The 15,730-nt window shown below is 36.4% G+C and overlaps 1 protein-coding gene across 2 annotated transcripts in view; it reads right to left on the minus strand.

The window, feature by feature from the left end:
• LOC125652311 (fibrocystin-L-like) overlaps positions 1–14,824 on the minus strand; it is a 94,181-nt gene extending 79,357 nt beyond the window's left edge. For both annotated transcript variants that reach the window (XM_056164847.1, XM_048881398.2), the window contains exons 1-4: positions 14,644–14,824; positions 8,176–8,287; positions 6,185–6,439; positions 551–746 (exon numbers count right to left, since the gene is read on the minus strand). In XM_056164847.1, coding sequence (XP_056020822.1) covers positions 551–746; positions 6,185–6,439; positions 8,176–8,239 — 515 coding nt within the window. In that variant the 5' untranslated portion in view covers positions 8,240–8,287; positions 14,644–14,824. The remainder of the gene's footprint in view (positions 1–550; positions 747–6,184; positions 6,440–8,175; positions 8,288–14,643) is intronic.
• Positions 14,825–15,730: the final 906 nt, after the last annotated feature.

A 15,730-nucleotide genomic window follows, 5' to 3' on the forward strand; every position in this document is an offset into this window, starting at 1 on the left:
AAAAAAAAAAAAAAAAAAAAAAAAAAAAAAATAAAAAAATAAAAAAAATCTTTACAAAATGATAGTGTTTTATAAAAATATTCCAAGTTCCTTACTGCGAACCCGGCATATCATGCATGATCTTTAAATCCCCATGAATATTGTAAACATTTGAAGTTGGTCGAGTGCTCTAAATCGATGGACACAGACATGATTTGTAAGTACATATAGATCATTTTTGGGGTAATGGGTTCGATCCTATTGGTTTTATTTTCATAATTTTGGTACCTGATATATTCTATTTTATCACCGATTTTTTTATGTAGTGTCAAACATTAAAAATGTCAAATATCAATTCATCACAAGAAAAAAGATGTATGGTAGAAAATATGTTTGTAGTATGTACATGTACATTGTATTTCCATGAATAGTGGTTTTCCTCGCCTTGTTCATCCATCTTCTTTTACAGACAAAAAATCTAGCTAATGATTTCTCGCTATAAGACTACTATTAATGAATAGGTAATTGTTTTGAAGTATACAGTTACTACAATTGCCTCCAAAATTCTTACGGTGTGTAACAGGTGATGTCTTCCTCCGTTGTTCCATCTTTGAGAACCGGACAATCATATGACGTAGTGGACGACACAAGACGCACTTTATTGCCTTCGTTGACGTTGTCTTTGGAGAAACCAATGCCTCTGATAAGAATTCTTGTCTCACCACACATACTGCCATAGTGTGGAGTGATGGAATTCACCAGGCTTCCTACAATTCATGTTCAAGTTTATCTAAATACCTAACGATGATTATATTCTAAAATATCAATTATGATTTACGATAATTTTTCATTGATAAAGAGAAGAAAAGTTCCTCATGTATATACGGTGGCGTTTCGGACAGATGGATGCGATTTTAAACAAATTCGTTCACACGAAATAAAATTCGTTCCCACTCCATTGAAATATATACATCTGAAAAATACCAAGTAACACTCCAAAATATTTGGTGATTTTTTTTGGCGATTACATTCGAAATATCGATCGATCTCATCTATTCTTTAAAATACAGAGAGAAATCTGCAAATTTTCCAGCCATATTGAATTTTTCGGTGCTTTACCAACACATGTCCTGCACAGGGTGCATAAGGTGTACACCAAAAAGTGTACACCTTTGATTAAAGTGTTACAGAACACTTTGTAGTCGGTGTAGACAGGTCAAGCGCCCACACATTGAATTTGAATTAGATTGCCAGATATCTAAACAACACTTCATTGTGTATACAGGTACACTGTGTCAGACTATAGTAGTACAACGATGCATATATACAACTTAGAATTATTTCTAGAAACTGGAACATATTGAATAAAACAGGACAGCCCATTTGAAATCACACATTTTCAGATAAACTTGAGTAATCATTTCAAAGCCGAGATCTTTTGCCCCAAAACCATACTTAGGGACCAGTCATTATCTATTAGGGGGTTGGGACAGTTGCATTCTATATTACCATTTAAAAAAACCCTATGTCCTATCTTCTAAGAATACAAAAGAAGTTGCTGTTCTATATCAGATGTGTAACAAGAGGCCCGTGGGTCACATCGCTCACCTGAATCACCTTGGTTCTGCCATTGTTCAACTGTTGTGATTTAAATTTTTTTTTTTATCAATCTTTATTCCCATGAAAAATTTTGAATCCATATTATGGCCCCAACGGATCACAACATCACTGGAAATAAATTCACATAACACAGAAATGTGACTAACATGATCTTGCTGTTCTGGATAAGACCAAGGTCACAAAGTCATAGATCATGGTATTATACGAATACCTTGCCATAAAAAACTATAGAGATATTGAATAAGTCAGATTTTTATTAAAAGTAGGCCAAACTTCCAGGTCAAGGTCACAAGATCGCACACCGTTGCATCGCATGAAAGATCTTTTCGTAAAAAAATATATATACAGTGTATATACAAAATATGAAAGCCTTAGCTTAAATAGTTCTAGAGATATTTTAAAGATTTTTCCTATATATTAGCATATAACACTTTGATCCCCTATTGTGGCCCAATCCTACCCTCCGGGGACTATGCATTGCACAAACTTGGATCTGTTCTATGGCAGGAAGCTTTCATATAAATTTCCACTTTTCTGGCCATGTGGCTTTTGATGAATTTTAAAAAAAAGATTTTTCCTATACTCATATGTAAAACTTTGATCCCCTATTGTGGCCCCATCCTACCCTCGAGGGCATCATTTTAGCAAACTTTAATCTGCACTTTGTCAGAGAGCTGTCATGTGAATTTGAACTTTCCTGGCCTAGTGGTTCTTGAGAAAAAGATTCCCCTATATATTTGCATGTAAAACCTTGATCCTCTATTGTAACCCCACTCTAACCCCGAGGACCATGATTTTAACAAACTTGAATCTGCACCATGTCAGGAAGCTTTCATGTGATTGTAAACTTTTCTGGCCCAGTGGTTCTAGAGATTTTTTAAGATTTCCCCTATATACTCCTATGTAGAACTTTGATCCCCTATTGTGGGCCCACTGTAACCCCGGGGGATCTGGTTTTAACAAACTTGAATCTGCCCAGTGGTTCTTGAAAAGATTTTTAAAGATATTCCCTATATATTCTACGGCGGCGTAGAAAGGCCAAGTAAAAAAAAAAATATTATTCGTTCGGACGAATTAGTAATTCGTTCGGACGAATTAGCTATTTGTTGGGACAAATAAGTTATTTGTTCGGACGAATTAGCTATTTGTTCGGACAAATTAGCAATTCGTTCGGACGAATTAGCTATTTGTTCGGACAAATTAGTAATTCGTTCGGACGAATTAGCTATTTGTTCGGACGAAGTAGAAATTCGTTCGAACGAATAAGTAAATTTGTTCGGGCAAATTAGTAATTTGTTCGGACGAGTTAGCAATTTGTTCGGACGAATTTGTTATTAGCTATAAGGCAACGCCAATGCCGTAGTGAAACATCATAAAGTGGTGGTTGGGAAGCACAAAACTTAAATTGAGGCACATGCTAAAATGGGATTCAATTCCAAAATTTTCCATATAAACATCATGAAGATGGCAACGGTAAATACAGTAAACTTCATACCCCCCCCAACCCCCTGAAATAACAAGCTAAAAATTGTGGGAATCCCTACATCTTGCTCAGTCTTAAAAATTTGAGGTAGGCCTCAAACCCCCCTCCTCCCCCCCCCCGCCCCTTCCCCGGGCAAAAGTATATTAAATGAAGAAACTAAAGTTTTGTATAGGACGACAATAATGCAATTATGCGCCAATCAGAGCCTATCAAAGTTTTGTCAACGCAAATCTGGATATCCAAATTTTATACCAATTTTTCTTTACAGCAATTAGGGGCCTAACAATTTTAGAACATAAATTTCCCAGAAGTGTAAGGAGGGGGCACAAACATACTCTTGTTCCCACTCCCTACTTTTGAAAGTGTTATGGGGACACGAGCAGGCGCGTAGCATCGTTTTTGAAAGGGGGAAGCTGGGGGCCAGCCAAAAAGGAGTGGGGGGGGGGGGGGGGGGGTCAGCCGGACCAAAAAGAATTTTGATATGTAAAAAAAAGAAAAAAAGGAAGATTTTTTAAAAAGTGGGGAGAGGACCAGGCCCTTCCTGTCCACCACCCTCCTTGTTGTTACGTCCCTGACGAGTATCCGCTGCCAACCCTCCCTACAAGCTTATAGATCTCTGTACATGTATATGTATGTATACATGTACCTACATGTAAATGTATCTACAGAGCTCTCTATAAAGACAGCATATATCATTTTGTCCTATCGAAAAACTTTTTTGTCATTTTTAGCTTGTTATTTCAGGGGTTGGGGTGGTTATGTAGTTTACTGTATTTACCGTCGCCATCTTCATGATGTTTATATGGACAATTTGGAATTGAATCCCATTTTAGCATGTGCCCCAATTTAAGTTTTGTGCTTCCCAACCACCACTTTATGATGTTTCACTACGGCATTGGCGTTGCCTTATAGCTAATTACAAATTCGTCCGAACAAATTGCTAACTCGTCCGAACAAATTACTAATTTGCCCGAACAAATTTAATTATTCGTTCGAACGAATTACTAATTTGTGCGAACAAATAGCTAATTCGTCCGAACGAATTGCTAATTTGTCCGAACAAATAGCTAATTCGTCCGAACAAATAACTTATTTGTCCGAACAAATAGCTAATTCGTCCGAACGAATAGCTAATTCGTCCGAACAAATTACTAATTCGTCCGAACGAATTACTAATTCGTCCGAACGAATAATATTTTTTTTACTTGGCCTCTCTACGCCACCGTAATATTCCTATGTAGAAATCTGATCCCCTATTGTGGTGCCAATCTACCCCCGGGGGTATGATTTTAAAAAACTTGAATCTGCACTGTCAGGAAACATTCGTGTAAATATCAGCTTTCCTGGTCAAGTAGTTCTTCAGAAGAAGATTTTTAAATGACCCCACCCTATTTTGGCATTTCGTGATGATCTCCCCTTTGAAGGAGGCACGGTGCTTTATTTGAACAAACCTGAATCCCCTTTACCCAAGGATGAATTGTACCAAGTTTGGTTGAAATTGGTCAAGTGGTTCTGGAGAAGATGAAAATGTGAAAAGTTTACGAACAGACGAACGGACAGAGAGACGACAGACGAAAGGTGACCAGAGTACTCACTTGAGCTTTCAGCTCAGGTGAGCTAATAAAAAAAGCGTGTGTCCTATCTAATGAATATATATTTAAGATATGAACAGCACTTTTGAACTGTTCATGATCAATATGAACGGATTTTGATTTGAGGCAAATTCTGTGAATCGCGCTAGTGCTGTTCATTTCTTATATTTACACTAAATCACTAAATATATGATTCAACAACAATTTTACCTCATGATCTTTATAATTGTTATAGATCACATATGATAGTCCTTACTCTTCTCCTCCTTGAAGATGGTATAAAAATTTTGAGAGGTCCAATATTTTATTGCAAATTGTCTCTAGTATATTCAACTTCGACATGTGCAATAAAGCATGCATACAATTCAGTATTATTATTTCTAAGATTTGAATTAAAAGTTTTTTTTAATTGATACATTTACAATAAAAATATTGCTTTCCTATCAGTGTTGAAAATAAAAACAAGTCGGAATCCTATCAGTTTGTAAGATTTAAAAAAAAAGTGTGTCATCGCATTTTGCACCGGTTCCAACTCCCCGATAAATTTTGACCAGTCCCTTTCATAGGATGTAAGACTCACTGCTCATAGTTCTTTATTACTAATCTTTATAAAAAAAAATATCTACACAATTCTATTTTCTTTAATAATGTTCGCAATTCCAATTAAAGGTTATTTTCTCATTTTCTGGGCAACTAGGATTGAATATTGTTTGACGTCCCTCTCGAGAATATTTCACTTATATGGAGACGTCACCATTGCCGGTGAAGGGCTGCAAAATTTAGTCCTATGCTCGGCGCTTATGGTCATTGAGCAGGGAGGGATCTTTATCGTGCCACACCTGCTGTGACACGAGACCTCGGATTTTGCGGTCTCATCCAAAGAACCACCCCATTTGGTCGCCTCTTACAACAAGCAAGGGGGTACTGAGGACTTATTCTAACCCGGCTCCCCACGGGATTGGGCAATTAGGACGCGGTATCATCAACATTATTGATTTTGACGTCGCAATGCGTGTTGTTTTTCAAATGCTATATATACATGTAACAAAACAACGTGCAGTCAATAGAACAAGGTAAATACAATAGAAAATGTAAATTTTATACAAGAAACGTCTTTCAATTCTTGAAAGTATATAAAATGATACACCTTGGGCCTCTATTCCAAAAGACCCATACGATAACCGCACCTCCCCAGTTGACGACAGTGGAAGCGTGAATTCTTAGAGTGAACGTTTAGCAGATACGTGTTTATTTTAATCATGTGCCACAGAAAATAATAACTGTTTTTGATTTGTTTGAACGTATTTTTAAATCCCATTTTCAAAGTACATAATCAAACAGGCCTCTGCTTGAGATTTGAACCACCAAATTTGTATTCAAGAGTCTAAAGATCTTAAGTCATGTAAAATGCCGGAATTAATGTTACATTGTATGAACAAGTCATATAATTCCCGGATGAGAGTTGTCGGATATTGATTAGGAATGCATGTATCTTAAAGACAAAATTTACCACAGAACGGTACATTGCAGTACTCCCATCTCCTACGTGAGTCTGTGGTATAGCACCACGGTCCACTTACTCCCGATTCATCTTTAGGGTTTCTGCAGAAGTTTTCATGGGCGCTGGGACCTCCGGGAAGATAACTACCGTATTCCTGCTTGTGGGGGGACTGGCTATCCCATCTCTGACAGGTTCGGCCCGATTTGGTTACGGAAATTTTCCCTCGGTATTCAAGCCCTTTGATGGTCTTTTTACAGTCCTCAGCTAAATGAAGAAAGTGAAAACAGCGTACACTTTGTTTCATAGTCTCCTCATAAAAATGCTAATTAATAATGATATTCATAACTCGAAGAAATTGAAGTGCTGTTACATTACGATTTTTTCTGAATGACTTATTTACATATGTGAAGTAATTAAAGAAGAACACATTTTCAAATTTTCGTGCAAAACAATTAAAAAAAGAAATCGTCTCCCATGACCTTTAAAACATAACTCGATTATTTTATGGGCTGATTCAAAGTTCTGCGTCAATCAAATGTTTTCTCTATTTTGTCTTTGTAACTGGAACTTTTTTGTTATATTTATGAAGACGCTGAACATTTTCTTCTTTATTGTCTAAAATATGCAGAGAGATTTGTTTGATTTATTACAAAATCTCAACATAATCATACTTGTTGAAATACTATCTACTAGCCTAAATAGTAGTGATCACCAGTTCCAATGTTTTTGCATTCGATATTTCTACCAATTGTAAAATGTAAAATGTTTGCTTTTGATATTTTACCAACTGTAATGATAGCCATTTCCCCATGAATGCGATGAAGATGTATATACATGTAGTGCGTCTATTTTAACGACTGGGAATTCCGACAGAAATGAAAGTAGGACTAAGTTTCAGTTTTGAAAATACATGATGTGATCTGTAACGCTCCATGTCGGCTTTAATGAAGCGCTAACGCCGGCGTAAAGCGTCGCAGTTCATCCCCTAATGTATTTTCAAAAAATGAAATTTATTTCTTAAATATTTTGATTTTAAAAAAGGTTTAAAAAAGACTGACAGTAGACCTATTTCAATGTAAATGTTTTCCCCTTGGATTGCATTACAAATTTTATTTGTAATTTTTCGTTAATATTTGTTTACTACAGTTATACTGTGACCTTGGACTTGTGGAAAGGACTACATGTATATAGGCCATATCTAATACATTTATACATAATGAAATACTGTTTGGATATTCGGCTTAGAACGATTTCGCCATCGAAAGATCGAGGGGTACGAGATGTTAATTATTTCTGGGATGGGGGTGGAGGTGGGGGGTGGTGGGGGGGGGGGGGAGGGGTTAATGGAAAAAAAATAATCTTAAAAACCAAAGTTTGCTATGATTTGATGCATGGTGCATGTATGAATATCTAATAAGACATACCAAGAAGACTCATGTAAACGTTCTAAGTTTTCAAATTTAAAAAATATCTATGATAAAAGTACTGCAACCAATCATGATCAATTTTGATAGAAAATACTAAAATAATCAATTTGATGCTCTTATTATTAAGAAATTAGTTTGCTTAAATTCATTTAATTTGTAATTAATTTTACACCAAGGGAATGTAGTTTTCTAATTAAAATGGTATCTATTACCACTTTTGATAATTTCGACAGGGCTTGGTTCAAATTTGAAAAATTGCAATATTTCTTAATGTTGGCCATTTCATTTCAATTTCTTTGTAAAATACATTTGTCTAATATAATTATCTGTTTTTCTGCTTGATATGCTTCTTGAAGATTTAGCCGAAGATTATCAACAAATAATGATTATATTTTTTATAAAAATTTACAAAATAAGAACATCTATCTGAGTCTTCTAGACGTGTTTTATTAGATATTCATTTGATACAACAAATCAATATGCATGCAAATGAGGACTACGAACCGGTAGGGGAAGAGGGTAGGGTTCATGCCCTTGCCTACATCGTCTATAATATGACATTGATAAAATTACCTCTTGTTTGGGAGATACACAGGTAAAAAACCCAAACTATCCTCAGAAGGACAAACTGATCCATGAATTCTTTCTTATCCACGAGTTCACAACTACCTGTGGTCACGGCAACCTGTAAAGAGACGAATTACACCAGATGAGCGAGTGCACTACCATTGCGTTTTTTTTTATTATCGCAATCTACCCACTAACATGCAGTGCCTGTTCAAAACACGACTACAATACTGAGGAGATTGGTAGGTATATAGAAATCTCAAGACGCTTACACGCAATTGATGGAGACCGGATTTGGTGAAATTGCTCTTGAATAGCTCAACTATTCGGAGTTAAGGGGATTTTACCTCGATAAAAGGGTAAACATTTCTATGTAGAAAATGAAGGAAAGAGGATTGTCCGGTCACCGAGGCCATATTCTTCTGTTTCTAAAATTGTACAGTCGTAAATCGATGATGAAAAAGTTCTGAGAAACTTTCGCGTAATAAAGATCTAAAGGTATCATAAAACAATAATACCACTTTATGAATAAACTATTACATGTACTATGATAAAATGTATTACTACACCTTGCATACCAATTCAATGAAGAATTGATTTACCAGCAGAGCACATACATGTACATTCATGTATAGAGAAGTAAAGTCATTGACAAAAAGAAAATCAGCTGTCTCTGTCTCTGTATGAACGTTCTGAGTTACTATGAGCTCAGTACATGTATAGGTTTCGTAGTCAATTCACTGTCACCCCAAAACATAAGAATCAAAAAGTAAACAAAATACAACTAGTACACAAACAAATCCGCACCCCTCCCTTCTCACACACACACACACACAACGACGAGGACGATGACAAGTCGAACCTAAATCAATATAGCGTTAAACATTCCTTGTGAAGAATTTATCGATGTATAAACTCTGGACAGTTTACTCACAAAGTGAATAAAAATATGAAGCAGTTTATGAGTGAAATGTCAGGAGTTTACACACATCGATAATTTCTTTAAAAAGAATGTTTCATAATTCCAATTCATTCCCTGCATTAAAAATTTCAAAAATTTGAATAGTTTTCTCGCTGAGTCTCCGTGCATTACCTTTTTGTTTTCAGACGCGCAGTTTTGGATTTATTGATGTTTAATTCTCGTTCATCTTTAATTTTGTCCGATCAAAACAATTGTAATATATAACATTGGAAATATAACAAAGTACACCCTCAACAAACCAAAAAAATTTAGAAAATTAACCATAAAAAACCACATACGTTATTATTATTATTATTTTTTTTTAGAGAAAAGATGAAAATGATTAAATATTAGAAGGTCTACTGCACGGTGCGGGTAGATCTGTAGCAATTTTTCATCGGTGTACCTGTGACCTAAAAAAAATTAAAACAAATTATTGCATTGGAGAATTTACGGCGTTTTGAAGGGTATCATTATTCTCATCTCGCACAGGTGGACAAAGGATTTAATTACATATAGACTAACAATAGGGGAACGCCTACTATATATACCATCTCTCACGCACGACATTACTAATCAGGATGACGCAGATTGTATTTGATACGCGAATACTCATGCTTATAAATATATTTTTGTAAATGTAAATTTGAGATAACCATGTGTAATCATGAAATTATGTCTTTCCAACATTTATTTTCTATGATTGATATAGCATAACCTACTTATCGTTTGAAGCGAAACCTGCGGTACAGTGGTATCCTCTTCACAATGGATTCTTGCAGCTGAGATTAACGTAGTAGCCCCACCCCTTTATAAACACGGTATCACTTTTGTTTTTGTTTACGTGTATACAATTCCAGTTGATCATGATTTTATCTGTCTCCATGTGGCCGTCGTGGGCTGATATTTACACATTTACAACTTCTCAAATATACTACGAGTGCAGGACCAGATTTGACCAATTTGTATGGATAATAAACGAAATATAATTCTATAATTGGAAGACAATAAAAACTCACATTTATAAAGATTTTTTTGATTTATGACAAGCTAGAGAGCGTCAAGGTCATTTGTTGCTGTTAGGGTTACAGGTTTAATAAATTTCTGTAGACTGTAACTTTATAGTGGAGGCGTATTGGAAGTTTAATTATACTCGAAAGAAATAAAAGGTTGATCACGACAAAATAGCGTTAGGGTATCTTGCATTAATGCTAGTCGGCCAAGGCCATTTGAAATATCTGGTACTGCTAGATATACAGAGTATCGTAAATATTGGTTTTCGAACCACAACTTTATAATGTATGAAGATACTTTAATATTTATATAATGTATGTAGATACTTTCATATCTATATAATGTAGATACTCTCATATTTATATAATGTATGTAGATATTTTCATATTTATATAATGTATGTAGATATTTTCATATTTATATAATGTATGTAGACACTCTCATATTTATATAATGTATGTAGATATTTTCATATCTATATAATGTAGATACTTTCATATTTATATAATGTATGAAGATACTTTCATATTTATATAATGTATGTAGATACAATGTACTTTCATATCTATATAATGTAGATACTTTCATATTTATATAATGTATGTAGATACTTTCATATTTATATAATGTATGTAGATATTTTCATATTTATATATTGTATGTAGATACTTTAACATTTGTATAATGTATGTATATACTTTCATATATATATATATATATATATATATATATATATATATATATATATATATAATGTATATATGTAGATACTTTAATATTTGTATAATGTATGTCGATACTTTTGAAGCCCATGCTTATGGTTTTAAATAAATGTTATTTATGAACAGACAATATGTTATGACCTTGAACTTTGGTCACTAATAGAATTTTTTTTGTAATGGAGAAACGGTAGAAAAACTGAACGCCATGCATTGGTTTGTGTGTGTGTGTGTGTGGGGGGGGGGGGGGGGGGTTGTTACATAGGCTTTACCGGTTGCCTGTTTCTTTTGAGTTTATCAATGAGATATGTTTGAATCAATCATTTTTTAAGAGTTTGAAAAATGCATCCATTGCGACTCGTCTGATATACATTACATACCAGAAAATTCTAGATCGTAAAAGTAAAATTTGAGCGATTACAAAGGGACTCGCTTCGTTCATTCCGCCCCTTTTCAATCGCTAAAGTTTACTTAATATGATCTACCTATTACTAAGTAAAATAAAAGATTGATTAGCAGGGAGGTGGAGAGGAGTGCTTTAAAAGACAAGAGAAAAGGACAATATGAGGCAGAGAAAGCAGAAAGAGCAGCAGAGAATGGAACTTGGGAGCTGTATGACTTAACCAGGGCTTTGACAGGAGGAAAGAGCTGTACGACTTAACCAGGGCTCTGACAGGAAGAAAGAGCTGTGCGACTTAACCAGGGCACTGACAGGAGGAATGAGCTGTACGACTTAACCAGGACACTGACAGGAGGAATAAGCTGTACGACTTAACCAGGACACTGACATGAGGAAAGAGTTGTGCGACTTAACCAGGGCACTGACAGGAGGAAAGAGCTGTACGACTTAACCAGGACATTGACAGGAGGAATGAGCTGTCGACTTAACCAGGACACTGACAGGAGGAAAGGAATAAGCTGTACGACTTAACCAGGACACTGGCAGGAGGAGAGAGCTGTACGACCTAACCAGGACACTGACAGGAGGAAAGAGCTGTTCGATTTAACCAGGGCACTGACAGGAGGAATGAGCTGTACGACTTAACCAGAACACTGACAGGAGGAAAGAGCTGTACGACTGAACCAGGACACTGACAGGAGGAAAGAGCTGTACGACTTAACCAGGGCACTGACAGGAGGACGGAGCTGTACGACTTAACCAGGGCACTGACAGGAGGAAGGAACTGTATGACTTAACCAGAGCACTAACAGGAGGTACTCTACGATTTAACCAGTGTACTGACAGTAGGAAGGAGCTGTATGACTTAACCAGGACACTGACAGGAGGAAGGAACTGTACGACTTAACCAGAGCACTGACAGGAGGAACTGTACGACCTAACAAGGGCACTGACAGAAGGAAAGGAGCTGTACGACTGAACCAGGACACTGACAGGAGGAAGGAGCTATACGACTTAACAAGGGCCCTGACAGGAGGAATGAGCTGTTTGACTTAACCAGGATACTGACAAGAGGAAGGCGCTGTACGACTTAACCAGTACACTGACAGAGGGATGAGGAAACAGTCAGGAGGAATGAAGGGTACAAATGGCATACTGAGGACAGATAAGTCAGAGAGAATGGTGAGATGGGTAGCGCATTTCAATGGAGTGCTCAACAGGGAAGAGCCAAAACACCCAGCAGCAGATGAAGAAATGGAGGTTATAGAAGAAGTGGGAGAAATAGACTGCAGACAGTTTAGTTAACAAGTGGTGATGGCAGAGCTGAAAAATGTGAAGAAAGGTAAGGCACATGGAGTAGACAATGTGAGTGGAGACCTGCTAAAGGTGGATATGGAAGAGACAAATAGGAGGCTCACAGGCTTGTTCAACATTATATGGAGGAAGGGACTAATTTTGAAGATCTTGAAGGAGACATGAGAGACTGTAACAACTGGAGAGGAGTGACACTGCTATCACAGTTAAGTATGATGTTTGGGAGAATAATGATAGACAGACTGAAAATGGACGTGGAAAAAGCACTAAGAAAGGAACAAGCAGGATTTAGACCGACAAAAGGAATATACGATCAAGATATTCATCCTGAGGAATGTCATCAAACAGGCATATGTATGAAACTCCAGACTGTATCTGCGTTTCATGGACTTTGAGAAAGCTTTTGATTCTATGAATTGGGAGAGCCTGTGAAATATTAGAATCGTATGGAGTGCCAGAGAAGATGGTCAGGATGATTATAGAGTTATACGATGGGTTCCAATGTATCGTAATTGAAGAAGGAGAATATCAGAGTGGTTCCAGATCAAAACCGAAGTTAAGCAGGGGTGTGTCATGTCAGACTTCCTGTTCCCACTGACAACAGACTACGTAATGAGAGAAGAAGTTAATGACAGGAAAACAGGAATCGGATGAAGTTTATGACAATATTAGAAAACTTCGGATTTTGCGGACGACTTGGCACTTATAACATCAAAGTACGAACACGTACAAAGACCTCAAGAGTGAAGGAGGAAGCAGAGAGAGATTAAGATTAAAGCTGAAGACAAAGAGGATCAATGGAAAGAAAAATAATGTACATATGTAAAGATAGGTCAAAACGAAACGGAAGATGTGGAAGAGCAATAGTGACAGGGGGAGGATCACAATATATCAGGAGCAGGACAAACAAGGCAATGGCAGCATTTGGGGGACTGTGGGAAAAGTATGGAGTGCTGCAAACATAGGAGTTGGAATAAAAGTCAAGCTATTAAAGTAGCAAATGAGGTCAGTGCTACTTATGGCAGTGAAACATGGAATTGACAAAGACAGAGAGAAGAAATGGGGTGCATATCAAATTTTTGCGGAGAATTCTGGGGATAAAGTGGCAGCAGTTGGTGACAAACAGGGAAATGACAGGACGGACACTAAAGTAATAAGCGACGAGCAGAGACGGCGATGGAACTGGATAGGATACGTGCTACGGAGGGAAGGTGACGACGACTGCGAGACGACACAAGGGTGCACACCAAAAATTGCTTCACAAGCTCAGATGTATGCGATGGAGCATTATAATGAAGTAGACAAACATACCTAAATCCTGACACAGGGCGTCGTTTATGGTAATATTTTTTAGTAGAACATCTCAGTAATACGTGTTTAGTTAGCCATATTTTGTTTCCAATTTTTCTTACTGGTTCGAAATAGTGAACCCATGTTTCGTCACCAGTAGTAATGTTTGCAAATTGTCTTTGATTGAATTTGGGAAACATTTTGAGCAATTGCTTAGCGGTTTGTACTCGTACCCGTATTTGATCATCTGTCAATATCTGCGGTATCCATCTGGGCGAATTTTTTCGTACTTTTAAAATACGCTTCAAAATGAAATGCAACCGCGATAGTGATATGCCAACAGCTTTGGCAATATCACGAATCATGTATCTGCCATCACTTTCAATTATTTTCCGGACTTTGAGACATTTGCCTTGCCTGTTACAGTCACAAAATTACACATATACAATGTACTTGCTGTCATTGAGTAACAAGCACAATCATGCCTTTATAGAGACGATATATACATCTCTCGTTTTATTTTCCGCTTACGAGGAGATTGAAATACCTTCCAAATTTACCCATCGAATTTATTATTGATAAATTATTTGATTCTATAGCAGTAATTTATTTTAAAATAAATGTTTTATCACCAACAGCCTCTTAAAACTTCGTTATATATTAAAGCGTGTTTTAAACTAAGTGTAACATATAAATTAGATCTGGCAAAACAAACACAGCAATAAAATATATTTCATAATGATACAAGTCAATAACACACGATAACTCAATCATACCTGTAACTCTAATGGTTCATTGGAAGGAGTTATTGACCTCTCCGTTCAAAGACACAGTCCCGTGTAGACTTCTCTTTTGAAGCCTTATAACAGACTCCCCTACTTGCGTAAATAAAGTTCACACCTATTATGCTGTGTTATCAACCTCTCAGATACATTCAGGATGCATACAACATGAAAAGTTTAAAGATTGCTACCGGAAGTGTTTTGATGACCGTCATACGTAAGTGCTCAGTAACTCCATCCCATATTGAAGACGTCTGGTTGATATATATAATAATGATAATATAGTACACATGTCCTTCTATCTCAATATGAATCCATTTACATCTTCTAGATCCTACTTTTGTCAATTTATTATCAAATTGCATGGTTTTACTGTTTCAAATGAGCAGATATCAAATGAGCATATAGTAGGTATTTTCCCCATATGTATAAAGAATTATATCTTTCAAATTATCGAGGAACATGACCATGCAGCACTCAATATCGCCTAAGGTATGTGTGGACACGCCCGCGTGAAAGTGATCTTTAAAATTACAAACACAGTTTTGAAAGGGATAACAAGTATTACAAGCAATGAAAATATTTTCATGAGGAACATATAGTTAGATTTCTCTTTATCCAAATATATTTATGTCTGACTTGTATGTTTTTATATTTTATAAATAAAGAAATTTTCCAACATTACTGAAATACTTTTCCCAAAGATTGCCAGAATTTGCTTTTATCTAGTCAATTGTTTACTATTATGTGAACGTAATTATGTTGCATCTTGTATGTATGATGTCAGATATTGGCGTTAATGAGTAAATTTACCAAAATTAAAATCAGACTCTCTAAATAGGTTTTTGTTTGTTTTTATGTTTTCTGCCACACTCAACAATTTTTCAGTTATATGGTGACACCCAGTTTTTATTGGTGGAAGAGAGAACCCAGATACAATGTACCTGGGAAGAGACCACCGACCTTCCGAAAGTAAACTGGGAAACTTTCTCACTTACCGGCGCGAGCGGGATTCGAACCCGTGGTGAGAGGCCGTGTGATTTTGAGCGCAATGCTCTAACCACTCAGCCACGGAGGCCCC

Source organism: Ostrea edulis, chromosome 5, assembly GCF_947568905.1.
Source record: "Ostrea edulis chromosome 5, xbOstEdul1.1, whole genome shotgun sequence".
NCBI lineage: Eukaryota > Metazoa > Mollusca > Bivalvia > Ostreida > Ostreidae > Ostrea > Ostrea edulis.